The sequence below is a fragment of the Pseudophryne corroboree genome, chromosome 2 (assembly GCF_028390025.1).
Source record: "Pseudophryne corroboree isolate aPseCor3 chromosome 2, aPseCor3.hap2, whole genome shotgun sequence".
NCBI lineage: Eukaryota > Metazoa > Chordata > Amphibia > Anura > Myobatrachidae > Pseudophryne > Pseudophryne corroboree.
This window is the reverse complement of record NC_086445.1, coordinates 402,040,828-402,068,162: the sequence shown is the minus strand read 5'-3', so window position 1 is coordinate 402,068,162 and position 27,335 is coordinate 402,040,828. Positions and strand designations below refer to the sequence as shown.

General features: G+C 48.1%; 1 protein-coding gene across 2 annotated transcripts in view; it reads right to left on the bottom strand.

Annotated features, from left to right (window-relative positions):
• Positions 1–26,418, bottom strand: part of SEPTIN10 (septin 10) — a 140,163-nt gene extending 113,745 nt beyond the window's left edge. Inside the window, exon 1 of one of the 2 annotated variants that reach the window (XM_063953404.1) lies at positions 26,268–26,418. In XM_063953404.1, the coding sequence (XP_063809474.1) occupies positions 26,268–26,324 (57 nt within the window). In that variant the 5' untranslated portion in view covers positions 26,325–26,418. Of the gene's footprint in view, positions 1–26,080; positions 26,209–26,267 lie in introns of those variants that run through there. The other variant, XM_063953403.1, reaches the window with a different exon arrangement.
• Between the last annotated feature and the right edge of the window lie 917 nt (positions 26,419–27,335).

Here is a 27,335-nt window from a genome sequence, read left to right as displayed (position 1 = left end):
GGCTTGGATCATAGTTGGGATGACCTTGTCTAGAATCAGCCATTCAACTTCCATGCCATTAAACGTAGCCGCGGTAAGTCTTGATTGACGAACGGACCCTGTTGCAGAAGATCCTCTCGAAGAGGCAGAGGCCACGGATCTTCGATCAGCATCTCGAGAAGATCCGCATGCTCCGGACTGGCCCTTTGTGGCCAGTTCGGAGCAATGAGAATTGCTTGAACCTTTTCCCTTTTTATTCTTTTTAGAATGCTTGGGACCAGAGGAATGGGAGGAAACACGTACACCAGCTGGTAGACCCATGGAGTTGTCAGGACATCTATCGCCACAGCCTGTGGGTCTCTCGACCTGGAACAATACAGCTTGTGCTTCTTGGTGAGTCGAGAGGCCATCATGTTGATTTGTGGATATCCCCACAGACACGTCAACCACCGGAAGACCGCATTCCCCCGGGTGCAGGTTGTGTCTGCTAAAGAAGTCTGCTTACCAGTTGTCTACTCCCGGAATGAAGACCCCCCCCCGACAACGACACGGCATGTTTTTCTGCCCAGAGGAGAATTCTTGACACCTCTGACATTGCAGCTCTGCTGTTCTTTTCGCCCTGTCGGTTTATGTATGTCACCGCCGTCACACTGTCCGACTGGACCTGAATGGCCTGATTCTGAAGAAGAATTGAGACCTGCAGAAGGGCGTTGTAGATAGTTTATTGAAAGGACGACTTCCTGACTTGACCATTTTCCCTGAAATTGAACCCCCGGGTGACTGCGCCCCAACTTCTGAGGCTTGCGTCTGTGGTTAGTAGAATCCAATTCTGAATCCCGAATCTCCGACCCTCAACTAGGTGAGAAGTTTGTAGCCACCACAGGAGGCAGATCCTGGCTTTTGGGACAGACGAATTCTCTGGTGCATGTGAAAATGTGATCCGGACCATTTGTCCAACAGATCCAGCTGGAAAGGCCTCGCATGAAACCTTCCGTACTGAATCGCCTCATAAGAGGCCACCATTTTCCCCAGAAGGCGGATGCAGAGATACACCGAGATCCTGGTTGGCTTCAGGACAGCTCGAACCATTGACTGGATTATCATTGCCTTTTCCAAGGGGAGGAATACTTTCTGAGACTCTGTGTCCAGTATCATTCGCAGGAAATGAAGCCTCTGCGTTGGTTCTAGGTGAGATTTTGGTAGGTTCAGAATCCACCCATGATCCAGGAGTAGTCTGGTTGAGAGACCAATGTTCTCCAACAACTGCTCCCTGGATATAAGGTCTATAACCCAGGGATCCAGGCACGATCTTGTCTTCCAGGCATCGCGGTCCACCGTCATGTGGAAGGTTTTGAGGAAGCAGAGCCTGAGCTCTGTTCCTGTGAACTGGTTTTCGTGGTTTACCTCTAGCAGCTCTGGCGGCGGTAGAAGAACCTCTGGTCTTGCCCCTAAACTTGGCAGTCCGAAAGGACTATTAATTGGATCCTGAATAGGCCCTCCTAGCTGGGGGAGCTGCAGAAGATAGGTATGTGGACTTAACCCGCAGTAGCTTTGGAGATCAATTTGTCTACTTCATCTCCAAATAAGGCCTTCCATGCCTTTCCTGGAGTCCGCGTCCACAGTCCACTGGCATAGCCATAAGCCCCTGCGTGGCGACACTGCCATAGCTGTAGTGCATGCATTAAGCAAGCCTATCTCTTTTTTGGCTTCCACCATAAAGTTCGCAGAGTCCTGTATATGTTGCAGGAGCAAAATAATCTCCTTTGAGGTAAGGTGTCTAACCCCTCAATTAGGTTACCCGACCATTTAGCAATGGCTTGCGTAATCCACCACATGCTATAGTAGGTCTCTGGGCCACCCCAGCAGCTGTAATACAAAGATTTGAACGTAGTCTCAATTTTGCGATCAGCCGCGTCTTTTAAAGGAGGCTGCACCCAGTACAGGCAATACAATTTTTCATGAGAGCCTGGAGACTGATGCATCCACTATCGGTGGATTTTCCCATTTTTTCTATCTTCATGAGGAAAAGGAAAAGATGATAACCTTTTAGGGATTTGAAATTTCTTATCTGGATTAACCCACGGTTCTTCAAACAGGGTATTGAGTTCCTTTGACACAGGAAAAGTAGCTGAGGATTTTTTCTTTATATTAAATATTCCTCATTCTCCTCTGTCACCTTATCAGGGATATTGAGGGCTTCCTTGATAGTATCTATAAGAGCCTCTATTCCCTGCGACAGAGTACCCTCCCCCACCTCTGAGTCCACCTCACCCTCCTCCATTTCTGCCTCATTATCAGAGTCAGAGTGCAGGATGTGGGCCAAAGAACGTTTTTGCGGACAAATGGCAGGGGACTGAGACGCTGGTCTAGGTACTGAGCCCTTTTTCATAAACTCAGCCATAGACTGTCTTAAGTATTCCATCTCTTTCTCATTCCGAGATAATTTAGTAGAAATGGTGGGAATCATTCCCCTAATGGAGTCCAGCCATGCTGGTTCTGCCCCACTAGCCTGGTAAGGGATACTACACTGAGTACACACCAGTGAACCCCTGGAGAAGAGGAACACTGTGCCTTACATGAAACACACTCTTTGCCTGCCATACTGTAGCAGTGACAACACACACACACACAGGAAAAGGTTAAATACACAATTAACCCACAAAGAGCCCTTCCAGGGAGAGACAGAGAGAGTATGGAACTAGCACACGGCACCCTTATTGCTAATGCCAAGCTTAGCCTGGCCGCAAACTAAGTACCTAGATTAGGGACTTAGTATACTAATAAGTCGCTCCCCCCCCCCGCTATGACCCCCTGGTACCGCTGAGGTAATCTGGAGTCCCTTCGGAGGAGCTGCGCGTCCCTGTCAGTCAGCATCTGTGTCAGCTGCAGAAGGGAATATGGTGCTTGTGAGTTGCTGGATTCGCTCATAGCGAAGCCCCGTCCCTTCAATGGCGCGCGGTCTTCCTGCTCTTCTTTATACTGGCTGTGTAAAATGGAGTAAACCTCCTTTTATGGCTGTGGTGCCAGTCTGGGTACTGTGTACGCTGTAGTGTAACACAGTCAGGATACGCAGTCTGCCCCGTTTAGAAGCCGTGCGTCTCCGTACCCTCATGCCGCCATAATGGCCGGCGACCCGCTAACCGGGACGACGGATTAGTACTCACCACTCTTCATTCTTCTGGCTCTGTTAGGGGTGGCGGCGTGCTGCGGGAATGTACGCTCGCCGTGGTGGTGCTTGCAAATAGTTCCCTTAGGAGCTAGCGTCCTGTCAGCGGGGAACAGGACCATTAACCCCCCTCCCAAGTCCCACGAAGCCGGCAGGCTGGTGCATCCAGTCCTGCCGGAAAATAACAAGCTTAAAAAATAAATGCAGAAAACTCTTCTGGAGCATCCAGCGACGTGACCGGCTGCTCCGGGCACATTTTCTAAACTGAGTCTGGTAGGAGGGGCATAGAGGGAGGAGCCAGCACACCTAATCAAACTTCTATAGTGCCCATGGCTCCTAGTGGACCCGTCTATACCCCATGGTGCTAAATGGATTCCCAGTATCCCCCAGGACGTAAGAGAAAATAACTTTTTCCTTTTTGTATTGTATTAACAGTTTAGGGGGAGATGGATCAAAGCTTGGAGAAAGATAAAGCGGAGAGAGATAAAGTACCAATCAGCTTCAGTTATTTCTCAGTCTGTAAAATGGTTAATTAGCTGATACTTTAGCTCTCTCCAAGGGTTGATACATCTTCCCCAGGTCACATACAGGCCTAGTCGTTGTTTTTTTAAAGTAGGGTTCATTCACTGATACTGAAACCAATCAGCAAATAGCTTTGTCTTTTACCAAGAATTTATAATATAAAAGCATATTTTGATTTGTTGCTATGATGTGATCCATAAATTCAATTGCGTGGTGAAGGACAAGATTTTCCTTCACCACATATTTTATTATTGACTGCCACCAGCACTGGTTTTGCCTATTACACTGACCATAATTTTAATTGGTCCTGGACCACCAATCCAAGACACCCCTGCAAGTGTCCTGAGGCACTCCAGGGTGCCATGGGACACAGTTTGAGAACCGCTGGGCTAGGCCATCACTGGAACCAGGTAACCAATGTTTTGGTAACTAACTTTTAGGCATCACTCAATGTATAAACATTTTCTCTAACTCTTAATAGATCTACTAGCTTCTGAATTATACACCATTTTGTCAGTCCTGGGCTACATACTTGTACGTACAATAACGTAAGTATTAGAAGCACACTTTGTTTTTAATTTGCTTCATAAGACTGGGTCCATAATGTAGTAAACTGTTTATGCATTAATATATAGGGGTATACTCAATTAAAGTCTGATCCATTCCGACATGTATTTGTCGGAATGGATCCGACAACCCCTATTCAATACCATCTTAATTCGACTTTTTCAAGTAGAATTAAGATGGGATGCAGAGGAGGAGAAGGGGGGGAAGCTGCCGTGTGGTCAGGCGGCTGAGTGACATCCAGCTGCAGCGCTACTGTAGCGCTGGTCTCCCTGTATGCCCGCCGGCTGTCCCCCCGTCTACCTGCGGCTCCCCCCCTCGCCTCCTCAGGGTCCGCATCTCATTCCAACATCATTTTGATGTCTGATTGAGATGGTCGAAAAGGGGGCTAATACCTGTCGGATTTGGCCCCGTTTTTGACATCAACAAGTGGATTGGCAGCTATTCCGCCGATCCACGTGCTTTTCGACAAGTCGAATTTATCAACTTGTCGAAAAATTTTGCTAAATATTGAATAGGTCGAATCTGGATTCGACCTTAAAAAGTCGAAAACTGCCGTCTTTTCGACAGACGGCAGTTTTCAACTTCAATTGAATATACCCCATAAACTCTTTATCAATACATAGTGTTCACTCTGGGATTCAGGGCCAGCAGGGTGCATGTTCTGCGGGGGCACTCTGTTCAGAGCGTGTATGCATGGAAATGGGGCATGTCCGGGGAAGGTGGTGTGGCCCCACCAGGCAGTGAGGGTGGTTGTACTGTAAAACACCTCACTTTGGGGGAGATGTGTGAAACCTTAGAGAAGTGGAGAAATTATGCAAAACATCCAATAAGATTCTGTCATTTAAGTAACACAGTCTTTGAAATTACAGTTAGATGCTGGATGGTTACTGTGACAGCACGGTTCCGTACGAAAGCACTCACCGCTTTCGCGTCCCGTCCCCTGTGCACAGAATGGAAGGTTAGGTCACACGGGACCTGACCACATAGGGGATTCCCGCTTACCATCAGTAACCGCCTGTTACTGACTCCACCCACTGCGCTGTGGGCGGGTTTATGCTGCCACCAAACTCCTAACCTGCCGTGGCGTTTGGAACCACGGTTCTGCTCTGTATGTGCCGACACGCTGCCTTAGCACACCTGTGTGGTATTGACGAATCCCCACTAGTCACCTGACTAGGCCGCTACCGGTAGCTGGCGGAAAGCGGAACTTGGAGACGTTAGGTGCTTCCCTGGACAGCCGGAGGACGGGGCTATGTTTGGCATAACCCTATAGGTCACAAGATGACGCGGTCTTCTTGAGACAAATGGTATTTATTTGCAACAGTTCTAAAGAGAACTCTTCCCTATTGCTAGGGGAAACAGCATACAGCAAGATGTTCCAGCAGAATGAAGATGGTACAATACATTCTGGAGGCCCGCAGGCCTCCTTTTTATGTCAATCTTCCACACAGTACAACAGGGGGGTCATGTCCTCCCTGAGCCCTTTCTATCCAATCAGGATATCTTAGAAAATACAAGTAAATAAATTACATTTCAAAGGGAGATAAGTGCAATAAAACAGTATCCTCCTTCCTGTGACACAGACAACGTTTGGTATCAGATTAACATTCACTATTGATAAATTTATCACATAGCTTCAAAATACAAATGTTTCTGTCTCATTCACATCTCCAGGCAAACCCAGTGTTTGGGATTACAACAGGAAAGGCTGCAACACAACAAACAGTCTTCCTTCCTGCATCTGCCATTCAGGGTTCGTATATCAATTAAATCATTACATGAAACAGGTTCCAAGCCCAGAACTACTTTACATATGGGATAAGGAGATCCCCCGTGATTAGCATCTCTCTAAGGAACTTACACATCAAAAGGTTTTGTCATTCACACCTCTCTGCTAGGACAGGGCCATTAGCATGCCACTTCCTACTGACAGGAGATGATTATTCAGACATCTATAGTAAGTGCATTTTTCCTTTAAATATACAGGTGACCACATCTTAAATATAAATACATTTAAACATGCATTCCTGCAATTGTGCACAGAGCACTACATATGACATGTTAAGACACATCATTAAACATATTTTTAAACAGTCTGCGCCCAGCTCCGTAAGTACATTTAACAGTGACGCAAAGCGCCTATTGTCCGCAACACGGCGCCGGGCACGAGGGTTAACCCCTTCAGTGCCGCAGCCGCCATTACACGTGTGGCTGGTTAGTCTCTCCGGCCACAGTTACTTTGACCAACCACTCCATGTTATCTCTCTCCAAGCCTTGATACACCTCTCCTTTTATGATCTAGTGGCGACAGGTGCAGCGACCAAAGAAGGACCCACCATTATTGGCCTGGCAAGCCAAAGGTCTAGACGGTGGCAGCTCTTAAAGTCCTCCCAGCAGACATGGAAGGTTTCTAAAGAACATAAGCTTTGCAAACTGAATCCCAGGCACCTGTCTCTAATCCTCTTGTAAAGGATTTAAACTTTGAGGTATAGCTAGTCCCAGAGACAAAATACATAGCTAGTCCCAGAGACCTGGGTGGAAGTCTTGTCAAATCTAAACATTAGTTCCCGAGCACAAAATAAGAAGCGCAAAGTTCTGGGAGGGGGCTTGTTAGGCACTGTTATAGTAAATGTTTGCTGTACATATTGACCCTTGTAGGCAGATAAGGCAGTTACCTTTTGTTGAGTACGAGGAGGTTGACCTTTTTGGGACGATAGGGCAGTTAGCCTGGGGGTTGGTTAGCGCTCGGGTGTACCCACCCATCCCACTTCCCCAAAATAATATTATAAAGCTGTACAAAAATGAGGGCTAGCAGCCCATGTAACATTGCTATTGCTGTGATATGCATGTATGAAAGCAGTTATAGGTTTTAACAGAGATAATAAACATCATTACAATTAAGATCCTGCTTGTTCCCGTTTTGTTGCCTGTCCTCGCACAGTGCTGTTTCTTTACCCAAAAGGAAAAATGCATCCCTTGGCTGGATATCTGGTCTATAGGTCGACATCACTTAGGTAGAAACTCATTAGGTCGACCACTATTGGTCGACATGGATTGGGTCGGCATGGTCATTAGGTCGACATGGCAAAGGTCGACGCGAGTTTTTTTTACCTTTGAAAAAAAAACTTTTTCAGATTTTACAATCCACATGGACTACGATTGGGAGCAGCGGTAGCGGAGCGAGGCACTTTGCCTAAATCATAGCAAGCAAAGCGAGTCATGCGAAGGGACACTGCGCTAACTGGGTTTCCCGGTCACTTGATTAAGAAAACGCCAAATTTAAAAAACCTCTTTCCATGTTGACCTAATGATTGTGTCGACCTATTTCATGTGTCGACCTAGTCACTGTCGACCAATAGTTGTCGACCTAGTTACTGACGACCCAATGATCCACACCCCTTGGCTGTCCCACACCCATGTCATCCTTCCTGACTCAGTGCTCTGCCTACTACCCAGCAGTCCAGATCCACAGCAAGCAGTCAGGAAGGAAACATAACAACCAACAAACAGCAGGAACGTAATGCCCCAAAAAATAGTAGTAGTAGTTCAAAGTACACGAGCATGGTGGCAGCTCATAACTCTCCTACAACTAGGGACATGACGTACTGGGGCAGATTACACGGACACTCATGGCAAAAAAAAAGGAACAAGTGGAGTTCTGGAAAACATTTTTACAACACTAAGACATAATAAATGGGTATGGTAACACTAGAAACAAAGGTTTGTTTGAAAAGTTATTCATACAACATGCATTGAAAAGACATTTAAAAAAAGCCAGTGGGTATGAGCCCTGATAGTGCCACCTCTCACTTAGGGGATTAGAAGACTGCAGGAATGGGGCAGAAAATATTATTCAAAACTTTTACCAAAACAATGCATTAATACAGCACAGCAATTTAAAATCAGCATATTAAGTTGAGCTCCTTCAAACGCACAGAGAGGGAAACTGAAACTTAACTTATTTTTCCATGTCTATAAAAAGATCATGCATGGATAATTACGGTTAAAATTAGATACATACTTCTCTCACAGCTTCTTAAAAAAAATTATATCTTGAGTAAGAGGGATTTTCCAAAGTAAAATATGGAAGTGCTAGATTTAGCTTTTTTTCTTACAATAGGGAAACCATCATGAACAATAAATGCCAGTAACTAATTATCTCCTATGGAATGTTACTTTGGAAGTTGACAAATTACATAACATTTAACTGACAAAATGCTAACCAACATATTCCTACAGTCTTGTTTGTTTTTTCACTTTGTTTAATTCAGTTGTTATTACAGGAGGGAGGAATTCAAGTTCCTGGCTGCCGGGTCCCAGCGGTCAGAATACAGGCACTGGGATCCTGATACCCAGTGAAACATACCACCACCCGAGGGGGAATATAACCCTTGCCCCGAAGTGTGTGCGAGCGCCAAAAAACAAACAAAAAAAACGCCCAGTGTGTATGCACCTGAAGCAATCTTATACCCCTTTTCCACTACCGTTAAAAACACGGGTAAATGCACGAGGGCGCACATTTACCTGTGTTTTTCCCTAGTGGAAAGGCCCCCCCAGCAAATTCCCGGATCAAGTCCTACCCGGGTATCTTGCCGGGTTGAACACGTGTTCAACTTGGTAAGCTGTGTAGTGTGAACGGGAGCCGTGTCCTCCCGTTCACAGCGCATGGAAGGGCGGCGCTGGGAGATCATGTGATCTCCCAGCGCTTCGCCCCTGCCGCGTCAGCAGCAGCGTCACCAACCCGGCAATATGCCGGGTTGGTGAGCGCTGTGGGAAAGGGGGCTGTAGCACGGGTCGCAGCCGTGTCAGGTTTCCGGCTGCGACCCGTGCTACAGATGGAAAAGGGGTAATAGTGTATATAAAAATAGAGGGGAAAACATCCTGAGCCCAAACAAAGTGGCACCTAAGTTACCAAGACCATATAGAATACTGAAGGTTTTTAAAAATGGCTGATTTCTGTATTATTATTTTTTAGTAACTGTGAAAAAAAGTATAGACAATTGTTTTTTTCAGCAAATTAAAATCTTTACAGTAGTTTGAAGTACAGAAAAATGTCTGCAAAGTGGTCTTTTATACAAGTTTTAATAAAAAAGATTTAAAAATTTTTTTTAGCTCCCATCTGCAAGTTCTAAAATCCCTCTCCCATCAATGCAACACCTCAACATACCTGTCTCCTTTTAATTAATCAGCTATTGTGTTTTTCAGAGAAATTCAGCTGAAAATGATATGACACCAAAGTGTTATTTATGATGTGTTATTTATGATTATTCATTAGAAGGTATGTACCAGAGGTTCCACAATGTGTCCTGACAATTTTACCTTAGCACAAAGATTTTTCCAACTTTTCACCTGCTAAGGGGGGTGCACACAAACCAATGGGAATTTGCTGGGAAAATGCAATGAGAGTTTGGAATGGAATTTCAATTAAATTTGTTATGAAACATTTCGCTGAGCCCAACTCTCTCCTAGACTGAACTCTCAGAGCTGGAAGCACCAGGCAGTTCTGTGCCAGCTTGCAGCCAGGACTAGGGAGAAACTGATTGCACTGACTGTCCAAAGGACGTACCAGGCGGCTGCTTTCTAGGCTGCAAGTGCCACAGGTCAGTGACTGTGCCATCCAAAGGCCCTGCGTGGCAGCATTGCTAGCATACCCCTTGTTATGCCCAAATTAACCAATGATTAGAGGGTGTTCACTTCTTCAGGTTAAATTAGTGCATTGAAAGCTTGTAAAATCCACAGAAAAAAAAAAAACACATGATATTTACATTTACAAAAGTGCTTTACTGCAAAAACTTTCCTCTAAATCCCACTAAATAAAGAGAGACAACTGTTCCCCAGTAACAAACAAGTATGATAGTGAGAGGAGTTATGTGAATAAATCATACTTCCCTAACTAGCAAGGGTGCAGTATTTCCTTCATTTCTTTCTGGCTGTGTAAGTGCTTAGTTACTACAGAAAGAACCTCAACTCCCAAAACACAATGAATTAAGAAGGAAAGGCCTTAGGCTAGTGAACACAGAGGGGACTGTGTCTGTGCAGAAGCTGCATACTGGGTGTGACGATTATCACTGCTGTTAGTTGTGACATTTTCCATGTAACAGCAATTGACTGCTGCTTAACAGATAACAGTTGCAAATACTGAATGTAACAATGCTTCACCACAGAAGGTGCTTCCCTGCATAACTACATATAGCAATAACCTTAAAAGTAAGGTTATCATTAAATGGAGCACTCCAAGGGCTCCATTTATCATTAATAGTTGATGGTGATATATTTTTTAGTATCATGCAATGATACTTACTTACTATTACTTTACTTGTCCAGAGAGGTCCAACGATGTGCCCCTCCCTGGCACTGTTCTCGCCTATGTTGCCAACTGCCCAATGTTGGCAGAGATGAGCTAATGCGAAATGCGCTTGCACAGCTTCTACTTCCAATGCTTGCATATGCACGGATCATGCATTTGCGTTGAGAAAGCCGGGGAGAGATGTAAGAAGAGGTGGTAACAATGAGCCACGGTATGTATGTAAACGTATTATTACGTAGAGATAACTCCCTTTTCTCTACAGTATGTGCAAACATCGAAAGATTTTGCTGTCAATCATTCAGATGTATTAAAAACACGATAAGCTCACATTTGTGGCTTATTTTTTTAAAATATCAGCAGGATTACTTGCCAGTATGTGTGCTATGAGAGATCGCCCAATGGGTGCGAGAAATCTCACATGCACAGTGGAGCCGGGGGGTAGGTAGGACACAACACAGCAGCATTTTCACTCCCCCAATCTGGTGGGCGAGATGTTAACATCTCTTTGGTACCCAGCTCCCACTGCCCATGCATGTTGGAGATAGGACACATCTTAAATTATTATATAGATATGCTGCAAGGTAAAATACAACAAAAGTTTTTTGTTTTTAAACAAGAAGTATAGCAAAGCTGGCTAGTGAAAGCCGTGATCTGGGATGTAAAAATAGGATTTTAATTACCTACCGGTAAATCCTTTTCTTGTAGTCCATAGGGGATACTGGGAATCCATTTAGTACCATGGGGTATAGACTGGTCCACTTGGAGCCATGGGCACTATAGAAGTTTGATTAGGTGTGCTGGCTCCTCCCTCTATGCCCCTCCTACCAGACTCAGTCTAGGAAACTGTGCCTGAGGAGACGGACATACTTTGAGAGAAGGATATAGATAAAGAAAGTGGTGAGATTTCGAACCAGCACAACCAGAACAAGAGGAAAGCCATGCTAACCAAACTTGAAAACCGGAACAGCAACAGCTGAACCAAACAACAGCAAACAAGTAATCTTATACCTCATTCAGACCAGAAATGCAGGGTCTTACCAGGGAATACGGTCCCGGGATCACGCAGGGACATTCCCGGGTAAGACGCCTTGCATACCGCAGTCAGTAGCCCGGCATATTGCCGGGTTGCTGACGTCAGCGGTGAAGCAGCGGGGGTGGCGCAAGAGATCACATGATCTCTAAGCGCCGCCTGCTACATAGAGAGTGAACGGGAGCCGGGGCACATTGACCCGGCTCCCGTTCACACTGACCAGGTTCCCGGGAAGATCCCGGGACCAACCCTGGAAGATAGCAGGGTTGAAATGCCGGGGCAGGAATCCCGGGATTTTGACCCTGTACCCTTTCACACTGAGAAATTTCCCGGGTTGATGCGCGTTCATGTGCATTAACCCGGGAAATTTTGGATGGTGTGAAAGGGGTATTAGAGGAAGAACGAATCACCGGGCGGGCGACAAGCATCCCCTACGGACTACGAGAAAAGGATTTACCGGTAGCTAAATTAAAAATAAGAATTTACTCACCGGTAATTCTATTTCTCGTAGTCCGTAGTGGATGCTGGGGACTCCGTAAGGACCATGGGGAATAGACGGGCTCCGCAGGAGACTGGGCACTCTAAAGAAAGATTAGGTACTATCTGGTGTGCACTGGCTCCTCCCTCTATGCCCCTCCTCCAGACCTCAGTTAGGGAAACTGTGCCCGGAAGAGCTGACATTACAAGGAAAGGATTTTGGAATCCAGGGTAAGCAACACCAATCACACCGTACAACTCGTGATAACCTTACCCAGTTAACAGTATGAACAACAACTGAGCATCACTCAACGGATGGCTCATAACAATAACCCTTTATTAAGCAATAACTATATACACGTAATGCAGAAAGTCCGCACTTGGGACGGGCGCCCAGCATCCACTACGGACTACGAGAAATAGAATTACCGGTGAGTAAATTCTTATTTTCTCTAACGTCCTAGTGGATGCTGGGGACTCCGTAAGGACCATGGGGATTATACCAAAGCTCCCAACCGGGAGGGAGAGTGCGGATGACTCTGCAGCACCGAATGAGCAAACACAAGGTCCTCCTCAGCCAGGGTATCAAACTTGTAGAACTTTGCAAAAGTGTTTGAACACGACCAAGTAGCCGCTCGGCAAAGCTGTAAAGCCGAGACCCCTCGTGCAGCCGCCCAAGAAGAGCCCACCTTCCTTGTGGAATGGGCTTTCACTGATTTTGGATGCGGCAATCCAGCCGCAGAATGAGCCAGCTGAATCGTGCTACAGATCCAGCAAGCAATAGTTTGCTTTGAAGCAAGAGCACCCGGCTTATTGGGTGCATACAGAATAAACAGCGAGTCAGTCTTCCTGACTCCAGCCGTTCTGGAAACATATATTTTCAAAGCCCGGACTACGTCCAGCAACTTGGAGTCCTCCAAGTCCCGAGTAGCCGCAGGGACCACAATAGGTTGGTTCAAATGAAACGATGATACCACCTTTGGGAGAAATTGGGGACGAGTCCGCAATTCTGCCCTGTCCATATGGAAGATCAAATAAGGGCTTTTACATGACAAAGCCGCCAATTCTGATACACGCCTCGCCGATGCTAAGGCCAACAGCATGACCACTTTCCACGTGAGATACTTTGGTTCCACGGTCTTAAGTGGTTCAAACCAGTGGGATTTCAGGAAATCCAACACAACGTTAAGATCCCAAGGTGCCACTGGTGGCACAAAAGGGGGCTGAATATGCAGCACTCCCTTTACAAACGTCTCAGAACTTCAGGCAGTGAAGCCAGTTCTTTTTGAAAGAAAATGGATAGGGCCGAAATCTGGACCTTTATGGACCCTAATTTCAGGCCCATAGTCACACCTGACTGTAGGAAGTGCAGAAATCGACCCAGCTGGAATTCCTCTGTAGGGGCCATCTTGGCCTCACACCAAGCAACATATCTTCGCCATATACGGTGATAATGCTTAGCTGTTACATCCTTCCTAGCTTTTATCAGCGTAGGAATCACTTCATCCTGGATGCCTTTTTCCATTAGGATCCGGCGTTCAACCGACATGCCGTCAAACGCAGCCGCGGTAAGTCTTGGAACAGACAGGGCCCCTGTTGCAACAGGTCCTGTCTGAGAGGCAGAGGCCATGGGTCCTCTGTGATCATCTCTTGTAGTTCTGGGTACCAAGTCCTTCTTGGCCAATCCGGAACGATGAGTATTGTTCTCACTCCTCTTTTTCTTACTATTCTCAGTACCTTGGGTATGAGAGGAAGAGGAGGGAACACATATAACGACTGGAACACCCAGGGTGTCACTAGCGCGTCCACAGCTATCGCCTGAGGGTCCCTTGACCTGGCGCAATATCTTTTTAGCTTTTTGTTGAGGCAGGACGCCATCATGTCCACCTGTGGCAGTTCCCATCGATTTGCAATCTGTGTGAAGACTTCTTGATGAAGTCCCCACTCTCCCGGGTGGAGGTCGTGTCTGCTGAGGAAGTCTGCTTCCCAGTTGTCCACTCCCGGAATGAACACTGCTGACAGTGCGCTTACGTGAATCTCCGCCCAACGAAGAATCTTTGTGGCTTCTGCCATCGCCACCCTGCTTCTTGTGCCGCCCTGGCGGTTTACATGGGCGACCGCCGTGATGTTGTCTGACTGAATCAGCACTGGTTGGTCTCGAAGCAGGGGCTCCGCTTGACTCAGGGCGTTGTATATGGCCCTTAGTTCCAGTATATTTATGTGCAGACAAGTCTCCTGACTTGACCACAGCCCTTGGAAGTTTCTTCCCTGAGTGACTGCCCCCCATCCGCGGAGGCTTGCATCCGTGGTCACCAGGACCCAGTCCTGTATGCCGAACCTGCGGCCCTCGAGAAGATGAGCACTCTGCAGCCACCACAGAAGAGACACCCTGGCCCTCAGGGACAGGGTGATCAGCCGATGCATCTGAAGATGCGATCCGGACCACTTGTCCAACAGATCCCACTGAAAGATCCTCGCATGGAACCTGCCGAAGGGAATGGCTTCGTATGAGGCCACCATCTTTCCCAGGACTCGCATGCAGTGATGCACCGACACCTGTTTTGGTTTTAGGAGGTCCCTGACCAGAGTCACTAACTCCTGGGCCTTCTCCTCCGGGAGAAACACCTTCTTCTGTTCTGTATCCAGAATCATACCCAGGAAGGGCAGACGCGTCGTAGGAATCAGCTGCGACTTTGGAATATTCAGAATCCAGCCGTACTGTTGCAACACTTCCTGAGAGTGTGCTACGCTGATCAACAACTGCTCCCTGGACCTCGTCCTTATGAGGAGATCGTCCAAGTACGGGATAACCGTAACTCCTTGCTTCCGAAGGAGTACCATCATTTCGGCCATTACCTTGGTAAATGCTCTCGGTGCCGTGGACAGACCAAACGGCAACGTCTGGAATTGGTAATGACAGTCCTGTACCACAAACCTGAGGTACTCCTGGTGAGGTGGATAAATGGGGACATGCAAGTAAGCATCCTTGATGTCCAGAGATACCATAAAATCCCCCTCTTCCAGGCTTGCAATGACCGCTCTGAGCGATTCCATTTTGAACTTGAATTTTTTCATATAAATGTTCAAGGATTTTAAATTCAGAATGGGTCTTACCGAACCGTCCGGTTTCGGTACCACAAACAGTGTGGAATAGTAACCCCTTCCCTGTTGAAGGAGGGGGACCACTATTATCACTTGCTGGAGGTACAGCTTGTGAATTGCCGCCAGGACTACCTCCCTTTCCATGGGGGAAGCTGGCAAGGCTGATTTTAGGTAACGGTGAGGGGGAGTCACTTCGAACTCCAGCTTGTATCCCTGAGATACAATTTGTATAGCCCAAGGATCCACCTGTGAGCGAACCCACTGGTTGCTGAATTTTCGGAGACGCGCCCCCACCGCTCCTGGCTCCGCCTGTGCAGCCCCAGCGTCATGCGGTGGACTTAGTGGAAGCCGGGGAGGACTTTTGTTCCTGGGAACTAGCTGCATGGTGCAGCTTCTTTCCTCTACCCCTGCCTCTGGCAAGAAAGGATGCACCTCTGACCTTCTTGCTTCTCTGAGAACGAAAGGATTGCATTTGATAATACGGTGCTTTCTTAGGCTGTGAGGAAACCTGAGGCAAGAAAGTCGACTTTCCAGCTGTCGCTGTGGACACAAGGTCCGAAAGGCCGTCCCCAAACAATTCCTCACCCTTATAAGGCAAAACCTCCATGTGTTTTTTATAATCGGCATCCCCTGTCCATTGCCGAGTCCATAAGACCCTCCTGGCAGAAAATAAGAATTTACTTACCGATAATTCTATTTCTCGTAGTCCGTAGTGGATGCTGGGAACTCCGTAAGGACCATGGGGAATAGCGGCTCCGCAGGAGACTGGGCACAAAAGTAAAAGCTTTAGGACTACCTGGTGTGCACTGGCTCCTCCCCCTATGACCCTCCTCCAAGCCTCAGTTAGGATACTGTGCCCGGACGAGCGTACACAATAAGGAAGGATTTTGAATCCCGGGTAAGACTCATACCAGCCACACCAATCACACCGTACAACCTGTGATCTGAACCCAGTTAACAGCATGATAACAGAGGAGCCTCTGAAAAGATGGCTCACAACAATAATAACCCGATTTTTGTAACAATAACTATGTACAAGTATTGCAGACAATCCGCACTTGGGATGGGCGCCCAGCATCCACTACGGACTACGAGAAATAGAATTATCGGTAAGTAAATTCTTATTTTCTCTGACGTCCTAGTGGATGCTGGGAACTCCGTAAGGACCATGGGGATTATACCAAAGCTCCAAAACGGGCGGGAGAGTGCGGATGACTCTGCAGCACCGAATGAGAGAACTCCAGGTCCTCCTCAGCCAGGGTATCAAATTTGTAGAATTTAGCAAACGTGTTTGCCCCTGACCAAGTAGCTGCTCGGCAAAGTTGTAAAGCCGAGACCCCTCGGGCAGCCGCCCAAGATGAGCCCACCTTCCTTGTGGAATGGGCTTTTACAGATTTTGGCTGTGGCAGGCCTGCCACAGAATGTGCAAGCTGAATTGTACTACAAATCCAACGAGCAATAGTCTGCTTAGAAGCAGGAGCACCCAGCTTGTTGGGTGCATACAGGATAAACAGCGAGTCAGATTTTCTGACTCCAGCCGTCCTGGAAACATATTTTCAGGGCCCTGACTACGTCCAGCAACTTGGAGTCCTCCAAGTCCCTAGTAGCCGCAGGTACCACAATAGGCTGGTTCAAGTGAAACGCTGAAACCACCTTAGGGAGAAATTGAGGATGAGTCCTCAATTCTGCCCTGTCCGTATGAAAAATTAGGTAAGGGCTTTTATAGGATAAAGCCGCCAATTCTGAGACACGCCTGGCTGAAGCCAGGGCCAACAGCATTACCACTTTCCATGTGAGATATTTTAAGTCCACAGTGGTGAGTGGTTCAAACCAATGTGATTTTAGGAACCCCAAAACTACATTGAGATCCCAAGGTGCCACTGGAGGCACAAAAGGAGGCTGTATATGCAGTACCCCCTTGACAAACGTCTGAACTTCAGGAACTGAAGCCAGTTCTTTCTGGAAGAAAATCGACAGGGCCGAAATTTGAACCTTAATGGACCCTAATTTTAGGCCCATAGACAGTCCTGTTTGCAGGAAATGCAGGAAACGACCCAGTTGAAATTCCTCTGTAGGGGCCTTCCTGGCCTCGCACCACGCAACATATTTACGCCAAATACGGTGATAATGCTGTACGGTTACATCCTTCCTGGCTTTGATCAGGGTAGGGATGACTTCATCCGGAATGCCTTTTTCCTTCAGGATCCGGCGTTCAACCGCCATGCCGTCAAATGCAGCCGCGGTAAGTCTTGGAACAGACAGGGTCCCTGCTGGAGCAGGTCCCTTCTTAGAGGTAGAGGCCACGGGTCCTCTGTGAGCATCTCTTGAAGTTCCGGGTACCAAGTCCTTCTTGGCCAATCCGGAGCCACGAGTATAGTTCTTACTCTCCTTATGATTCTCAGTACCTTGGGTATGAGAGGCAGAGGAGGGAACACATACACTGACTGGTACACCCACGGTGTTACCAGAGCGTCCACAGCTATTGCCTGAGGGTCCCTTGACCTGGCGCAATACCTGTCTAGTTTTTTGTTGAGGCGGGACGCCATCATGTACACCTTTGGTTTTTCCCAACGGTTCACAATCATGTGGAAGGCTTCTGGGTGAAGTCCCCACTCTCCCGGGTGGAGGTCGTGTCTGCTGAGGAAGTCTGCTTCCAGTTGTCCACTCCCGGAATGAACACTGCTGACAGTGCTATCACATGATTTTCCGCCCAGCGAAGAATCCTTGCAACTTCTGCCATTGCTCTCCTGCTTCTTGTGCCGCCCTGTCTGTTTACGTGGGCGACTGCCGTGATGTTGTCTGACTGGATCAGCACCGGCTGACCTTGAAGCAGAGGTCTTGCTAGGCTTAAAGCATTGTAGATGGCCCTTAGCTCCAGGATATTTATGTGAAGTGATGTCTCCAGGCTTGACCACAAGCCCTGGAAATTTCTTCCCTGTGTGACTGCTCCCCAGCCTCTCAGGCTGGCATCCGTGGTCACCAGGACCCAGTCCTGAATGCCGAATCTGCGGCCCTCTAGAAGATGAGCACTCTGCAACCACCACAGGAGAGACACCCTTCTCCTTGGTGACAAGATTATCCGCTGATGCATCTGAAGATGCGACCCGGACCATTTGTCTAGCAGATCCCACTGGAAGGTTCTTGCGTGGAATCTGCCGAATGGGATTGCTTCGTAAGAAGCCACCATCTTTCCCAGGACCCTTGTGCATTGATGCACTGAGACTTGGCCTGGTTTTAGGAGATTTCTGACTAGTTCGGATAACTCCCTGGCTTTCTCCTCCGGGAGAAACACCTTTTTCTGGACTGTGTCCAGGATCATCCCTAGGAATAGAAGTCGTGTCGTCGGGATCAGCTGCGATTTTGGAATATTGAGAATCCAACCGTGCTGGCGCAGCACTATCTGAGATAGTGCTACTCCGACTTCCAACTGTTCCCTGGATCTTGCCCTTATCAGGAGATCGTCCAAGTAAGGGATAACTAAAACTCCCTTCCTTCGAAGGAGTATCATCATTTCGGCCATTACCTTGGTAAAGACCCGGGGTGCCGTGGACAATCCAAACGGCAGCGTCTGAAACTGATAGTGACAGTTCTGTACCACAAACCTGAGGTACCCTTGGTGAGAAGGGTAAATTGGGACATGTAGGTAAGCATCTTTGATGTCCAGAGACACCATATAGTCCCCTTCTTCCAGGTTTGCAATCACTGCTCTGAGTGACTCCATCTTGAATTTGAACCTTTGTATGTAAGTGTTCAAGGATTTTAGGTTTAAAATTGGTCTCACCGAGCCGTCCGGCTTCGGTACCACAAATAGTGTGGAATAGTACCCCTTTCCCTGTTGTAGGAGGGGTACCTTGATTATCACCTGCTGGGAATATAGCTTGTGAATGGCTTCCAATACTGCCTCCCTGTCTGAGGGAGACGTCGGTAAAGCAGACTTTAGAAAACGGCGAGGGGGAGACGTCTCGAATTCCAATTTGTACCCCTGAGATACCACCTGAAGGATCCAGGGGTCCACTTGCGAGTGGGCCCACTGCGCACTGAACTTCTTGAGACGGGCCCCCACCGTGCCTGAGTCCGCTTGTAAAGCCCCAGCGTCATGCTGAGGACTTTGCGGAGGCGGGAGAGGGCTTTTGTTCCTGGCTGTTTGTTGCAGCCTTTTTCCTCTCCCTCTGCCACGGGGCAGAAATGAGGCGCCTTTTGCCCGCTTGCCCTTATGGGGCCGAAAGGACTGCGCCTGATAATACGGCGTCTTCTTAGGTTGAGAAGCTACCTGGGGTAAAAATGTGGATTTTCCAGCAGTTGCCGTGGCTACCAGGTCTGATAGACCTACCCCAAATAACTCCTCCCCCTTATAAGGCAATACTTCCATGTGCCTTTTAGAATCCGCATCACCTGACCACTGCCGCGTCCATAAACCTCTTCTTGCAGAAATGGACAGCGCGCTAACTCTTGATGCCAGTCGGCAAATATCCCTCTGTGCATCACGCATATATAGAAATGCATCCTTCAAATGCTCTATAGTCAGTAATATACTGTCCCTATCTAGGGTATCAATATTTTCAGTCAGGGAATCCGACCACGCCAGGCCCGCACTGCACATCCAGGCTGAGGCGATTGCTGGTCGCAGTATAACACCCGTGTGAGTGTATATACATTTTAGGATATTCTCCAGCTTTCTATCGGCAGGTTCCTTTAGGGCGGCCGTATCAGGAGAGGGTAGTGCTACCTGTTTAGACAAGCGTGTGAGCGCTTTATCCACCCTAGGGGGTGTTTCCCAACGTGCCCTATCCTCTGGCGGGAAAGGGTACGATGCCAATAACCTTTTAGGAATTATTAGTTTTTTATCGGGGGAAACCCACGCCTCATCACACACTTCATTTAATTCCTCGGATACAGGAAAAACTACAGGCAGTTTTTTCTCACCAAACATAATACCCTTTTTAGTGGTACTTGTATTATCAGAGATATGCAATACATTTTTCATTGCTTCAATCATGTAACGTGTGGCCCTAGTGGAAGTCACGTTTGTCTCCTCATCATCGACACTGGAGTCAGTATCCGTGTCTGTGTCTGCCATTTGAGGTAACGGGCGTTTTAAAGCCCCTGATGGCGTTTGAGACCCCTGGACAGGCACAAGCTGAGTAGCCGGCTGTCTCATGTCGTCAACTGTCTGTCGTAAAGAGCTGACACTGTCACGCAATTCCTTCCATAAGCTCATCCACTCAGGTGTCGACTCCCTAGGGGGTGACAACTCTATAATAGGCAATTGCTCCGCCTCCATCTCATTTTCCTCCTCAAACATGTCGACACAATCGTACCGACACACCGCACACACACAGGGAATGCTCTGATAGAGGACAGGACCCCACTAGCCCTTTGGGGAGACAGAGGGAGAGTATGCCAGCACACACCAGAGCGCTATATATAGACAGGAATACCACTATAAAATGTGCTTTTCCCTTTATAGCTGCTGTTAGTATCAAAACTGCGCCAAATTAGTGCCCCCCTCTCTTTGTTACCCTTTTCTGTAGTGCAGGACTGCAGGGGAGAGTCAGGGAGACGTCCTTCCAGCGGAGCGATGATGGAAAATGGCGCCCGTGTGCTGAGGAGATAGGCTCCGCCCCCTTCTCGGCGGCCTTTTCTCCCGCTTTTTGGTGAGTTCTGGCAGGGGTTAAAATACATCCATATAGCCCTGGGGGTTATATGTGGTGTATTTATGCCAGCCAAGGTGTTTACATTGCTGCTCAGGGCGCCCCCCCCCTAGCGCCCTGCACCCTCAGTGACCGAAGTGTGCCTGAGTAACAATGGCGCACAGCTGCAGTGCTGTGCGCTACCTTGTTGAAGACTGATGTCTTCTGCCGCCGATTTTTCCGGACCTCTTCTTGCTTCTGGCTCTGTAAGGGGGCTCTGGGACCGAGCTCCGAGGCTGGGCCTGTGTTCGGTCCCTCTGGAGCTAATGGTGTCCAGTAGCCTAAGAAGCCCAAGCTGGCTGCAAGCAGGCAGGTTCGCTTCTTCTCCCCTTAGTCCCTCGATGCAGTGAGCCTGTTGCCAGCAGGTCTCACTGAAAATAAAAAACCTAAAACTAAACTTTCACTAAGAAGCTCAGGAGAGCCCCTAGTGTGCACCCTTCTCGGCCGGGCACAAAAATCTAACTGAGGCTTGGAGGAGGGTCATAGGGGGAGGAGCCAGTGCACACCAGGTAGTCCTAAAGCTTTACTTTTGTGCCCAGTCTCCTGCGGAGCCGCTATTCCCCATGGTCCTTACGGAGTTCCCAGCATCCACTAGGACGTCAGAGAAATGGACATTGCATTAATTCTAGAGCCCAGCAGGCAAATGTCCCTCTGGGCATCCCGCATATATAAGACGGCGTCTTTTATATGGCCCAGGGTTAGCAAGACAGTATCCCTGTCCAGGGCATCTATGTCCTCTGACAGAGTATCTGTCCATGCTGCTACAGCGCTACACATCCAGGCTGAAGCAATAGCCGGTCTCAGTAGAGTACCAGAGTGTGTATACACTGACTTCAAGATAGCTTCCTGCTTCCTATCCGCAGGATCCTTTAGGGCGGCCGTATCCTGAGACGGCAGGGCCACCTTCTTAGATAAGCGTGTCAGCGCCTTGTCTACCCTAGGGGAGGATTCCCAACGTAACCTGTCCGTTGGCGGGAAAGGGTACGCCAGCAGTAATTTTTTGGAAAATCACCACTTTCTTATCAGGGGAACTCCACGCTTCTTCACATAACTCATTTAATTCATGTGACGGGGGAAAAGTCACTGCCTGCTTTTTCTCCCCAAACATATACACCCTCTTGTCAGTGACAGGGTTAACCTCTGAAATGTGCAATACATCTTTCATTGCAATAATCATGTAGCGGATGGCCTTGGTCATCTTAGGCTGTAATTGTGCCTCATCATCGTCGACACTGGAGTCGGCATCTGTGTCAACCATCTGAGATAGTGGGCGTTTATGAGACCCTGACGGCCTCTGAGTCGCCTGGGCAGGCCTGGGTTGAGACCCCGGCTGTCCCAAGGCTGCAGCGTCATCAAACCTTTTATGCAAGGAGCTTACATTATCATTTAAGACCTTCCACATATCCATCCAATCAGGTGTCGGCCCCGACGGCGGCGACACCACATTTATCCGCACTTGCTCCGCCTCCACGTAACCCTCCTCATCAAACATGTCGACACAGCCGTACCGACACACAGCACACACACAGGGAATGCTCTGACTGAGGACAGGACCCCACAAAGACCTTTGGGGAGACAGAGAGAGAGAGTATGCCAGCACACACCACAGCGCTATATAACCCAGGGATATTCACTATAATAAGTGATTACCCAATAGCTGCCGATTTTATGTCTTTTGCGCCTAAATTTATGTGCTCCCCCTCTCTTTTTTACCCTTCTTATACCTGGATACTGCAGGGGAGAGCCTGGGGAGCGTCCTTCCAGCGGAGCTGTGAAGAGAAAATGGCGCTGGTGTGCTGAGGAAGAAGGCCCCGCCCCCTCAGCGGCGGGCTTCTGTCCCGCTTCTGTGTGAAAAAAATGGTGGGGGTTTTTACATATATACAGTACCTGACTGTATATATGTATGTTATGCCAAAAAGGTACTTCAATTGCTGCCCAGGGCGCCCCCCCCCGCCAGCACCCTGCACCCTACAGTGACCGGAGTGTGAAAGTGTGCTGGGAGCAATGGCGCACAGCTGCGGTGCTGTGCGCTACCTTAAATGAAGACAAGAGTCTTCAGCCGCCGTTTTCGCAGTCTTCAAGCTTCTGTTCTTCTGGCTCTGCGAGGGGGACGGCGGCGCGGCCTCCGGGAACGGACGATCGAGGACAGATGCCTGTGTTCGAACCCTCTGGAGCTAATGGTGTCCAGTAGCCTAAAAAGCGCAACCTAGCTGTAGACAGGTAGGTTTGCTTCTCTCCCCTCAGTCCCTCGTAGCAGTGAGTCTGTTGCCAGCAGAAGCTCACTGTAAATAAAAAACCTAACACTTTCTTTTACTAGCAGGCTCAGGAGAGCCCACTAGGAGCACCCAGCTCTGGCCGGGCACAGATTCTAACTGAGGTCTGGAGGAGGGGCATAGAGGGAGGAGCCAGTGCACACCAGATAGTACCTAATCTTTCTTTAGAGTGCCCAGTCTCCTGCGGAGCCCGTCTATTCCCCATGGTCCCTACGGAGTCCCCAGCATCCACTAGGACGTTAGAGAAATCCTATTTTCTCTTACGTCCTAGGGGATACTGGGAATCCATTTAGTACCATGGGGAAGTACCAAAGCTCCCAATCCGGGTGGGAGAGTGCTGAGCTTCCTGCAGAACTGACTGACCAAACTGAAGGTCCTCAGAGGCGAAGGTGTCGAACTTGTAAAAGGTGTTCGAACTCGACCAATTAGCTACTTGACAGAGCTGTAATGCCGAGACACCCCCGGAAGCCGCCTAAGAGGAACCCACCAACCAAGTAGAGTGGGCTTGTACAGAATATGGAATCGGCAAGCCTGCCGTGGCATAAGCATGCTGGATAGTGAGCCTGATCCAGCGAGCAATTGACTGCTTTGAAGCAGCACACCCAATCTTGTTGGCATCATATAAAACAAACAGCGAATCCGATTTCCTGTGACAATCAGTTCGCTTTACATACACCTTCAAAGCCCTTACAACATCCCAGGACTTTGAAGTAGCAGAGGTGTCAGTAACAACCGGGACCACAATAGGCTAGTTGATGTGAAACACGGACACCACCTTAGGAAGAAATTGCTGACGAGTCCGGAGTTCAGCTCTGTCCTCATGGAAAATCAAGTAGGGGCTCTTGTAAGACAACGCCCCCAGCTCCAATATACGCTTTTCCAAAGCCAAGGCCAACAGCGTGACGGTTGTCCAGGTAAGATACTTTACATCTAACTCCTGTAACGGTTCAAACTAGTCCGATTGGAGGAAAGTCTGAACAAAATTGAGATCCCAAGGTGCCGTGGGAGGCACAAAGGGAGGTTGGACGTGAAGAACACCTTTCAAGAACGTCTGAAAGCAGGAAGAGAAGCCAATTGTTTCTGAAAGAAAATAGACAAAGCCGAAATCTGAACTTTTATGGAGCCTAGGCGTAGGTCCACTCCCGACTGCAGAGAAAGTAGGAAACGTCCCAGATGAAATTCCACCGTAGAATATTGTCTGCTCTCACACCAAGAGACATATTTCTTCCAGATACGATGATAATGTTTTGACATTACCCCCTTCCTGGCTTGGATCATAGTCGGGATAGCCTTGTCAGGAATGCCATCAACCGTATCTGTGGTAAGTCTTGATAAACGAACAGGCCCTGTTGCAGAAGATCCTCTCGAAGAGGCAGAGGCCACGGCACTTCGATTAGCATCTCGAGAAGATCCGCATACCAGGCCCTTCGTGGCCAGTCCGGAGCAATGAGAATTGCTGGAACTCTTTCCCTATTTATTCTTTTGAGAACTCTTGGGATCAGAGGAATGGGAGGAAACAGGTACATAAGATGGTAGACCCATGGAGTTGTCAGGGCGTCAACCGCTACAGCTTGTGGGTTCCTCGACCTGGAACAATACCGCTTGAAGCAGGCAGGCTGGTGACAAATCCCACGAAGCAGGCAGGCTGGTGCCATCCAGTCCTGCCTGAAAATATCAAACTTTAAAAATAAATGCAGAAAACTCTTCAGGAGCTTCCAGAGATGTGACCGGCTCCTTTGGGGACATTTTCTAAACTGAGTCTGGCAGGAGAAGCATAGAGGGAGGAGCCAGCGCACCTAATCAAACTTCTAGAGTGCCCATGGCTCTAAGTGGACCCATCTATAACCCATGGTACTAAATGGATTCCCAGTACCCCCTAGGACGTAAGAGAAAGAGGACATGTAATCCTGAATGTGCAATTTGCAGTCTGCGCATAGCTTCACAGTCACTGCCTGAATAAACAGCCTGAAATCACCATCTGCTAGGGTATAGAAAAATATTTGTTTAGGTTTAACTCCACTTTAAGGTCAGTGCTTTCCTATGGGTCAGATCATAGGGATTAAAACAAACTGTCTGTAAAATTGGAAAGGAAAATGTATACTTCAGGCTATTCTGATGAAGAGGTAACCTCCAAAATTCAATTCAACAAGATGGGCCTGATTCAGAGTTGGATGCAGTTTGGATTCTTTTGCAAATGGTTTCTGGTGTCGCATGTGTCGGAGCCGCACTGCGCTTGTCCTGAGATGGTTCTGCAACAGCGATAGTTATTGGGGGTAGTGACGGGGAGTGGCGATTAAAACGCAAGTGCGTCAGTGCCATTTTGGGAGCAAGTCATAGCCAGCTACCTCATCTTCAGGCTAAGTTTCACTGGCTACGGCAGCTTAGTAGCGGCTGACGCTCTGAGCAGCCGTAAGGCCAGTGGTCTGACTGATGCTGCATTGTCAGACGCATGCAGCAGAGCTGAGAAGACAGTAGTGGGCACACCATTACAACAGATGGCTCCTGCGGCAATAGCATATCTTCTCAGATCCGTTGTGACCGAAGACGCAGCACAAACACGATTTGCGTCCACTTCTAAATCAGGCCTTATGTCTTTAATATAAAGTATGGTATCAGTTGCCTCTAAGTAGAATAGCACATGTGACTAATGTATGTGTGTAATAAATCTACCACAGTACAAAGAGTACAATGCTGCCATGTGCTGTGGGTGTATACCATTATAATGACCAATACCCAGCTATGAGCCAGCCAGCACTCTATAGAACACACATTTTACTTCAACTTAATACATAAACATATTTCTTTACACATATAAGTCTGGAACATAGTAAATCTATACAGTACATATATATCCATACTACATACGCCCTATACACACATACACATCTCTATTCAAACACATCTACACACACGCCGCTCCAAAGCTTCTTCCACGAGTCTGGTTTCCCTGTAGTAAGTGATAGGTACATTATTGCCACTACTCTGCCAGTGTATCCTGGGTGTGTCACGCAGCCCGCTCCGTGTACTCTCATGTTGGGTGCGTGGAATACGCGGCACATGCATGCAGTATATTCCCCTCCGTGTATGTGACTGTGACGTATGTCTCCTAAGTGACATCCATATAGAGCTGTGCAGAAAGAAACTTCTGCCTTACCAGATGCCGGGAGAGTTCGGGAGAAGCAGCGTTCATACCCTGCACGGAAAGCGACATAAGTCTCTTCACTATCCCGCCCCTAACTCAACCCAGACCCACAGTGATCCCTCCCCGGCACCAGTGTCCAGACTGCAGGCACACAGACCCGCCTCCACTCCTCCCCGCCTGGCTGTCAAGCATGTGTCGTGACCGGGAGGCTGAAGTTAACTTCTCATTCAGCATCATTCTTATTCACTTAATTCATGTTCCAGCTTCTTTTTCTCAAAACATAATTTTTTAAGGCTTGAGGGGGAAATGTAATAAATGTAATGATCTAAAAAAAAAAAATCGGGAAATTGTGAAACGTACGTTTTCTCCAATTTCATCACTGCTTAGTACATCTTGGCCCTCATTCCGAGTTGTTCGCTCGCAAGGCGAATGTAGCAGAGTTACACACGCTAAGCCGCCGCCTACTGGGAGTGAATCTTAGCTTCTTAAAATTGCGACCGACGTACGCGCAATATTGCGATTACAAACGAGTTAGCAGTTTCAGAGTAGCTCCAGACTTACTCTGCCTGTGCGATCATTTCAGTGCTTGTCGTTCCTGGTTGACGTCACAAACACACCCAGCGTTCGCCCAGGCACTCCCACCGTTTCCCCGGCCACTCCTGCGTTTTTTCCGGAAACGGTAGCGTTTTCAGCCACACGCCCCTGAAACGCCGTGTATCCGCCCAGTAACACCCATTTCCTGTCAATCACATTACGATCGCCGGAGCGAAGAAAAAGCCGTGAGTAAAAATACTTTCTTCATAGTAAAGTTACTTGGCGCAGTCGCAGTGCGAACATTGCGCATGCGTACTAAGCGGATTTTCACTGCGATGCGATGAAAAATACCGAGCGAACAACTCGGAATGAGGGCCCTTCTCCTCTGCTGTCTCTTCTCCAGTGGCAGCTGCAGCGCAAAATTCAACAGGGGTGCCACACCTACTGCCAGCAAGTCCCGAACAGTGAGGTGTGGTCACACACACACACATATCCAATATAAGCCCTCATTCCGAGTTGTTCGCTCGCTAGCTACTTTTAGCAGCA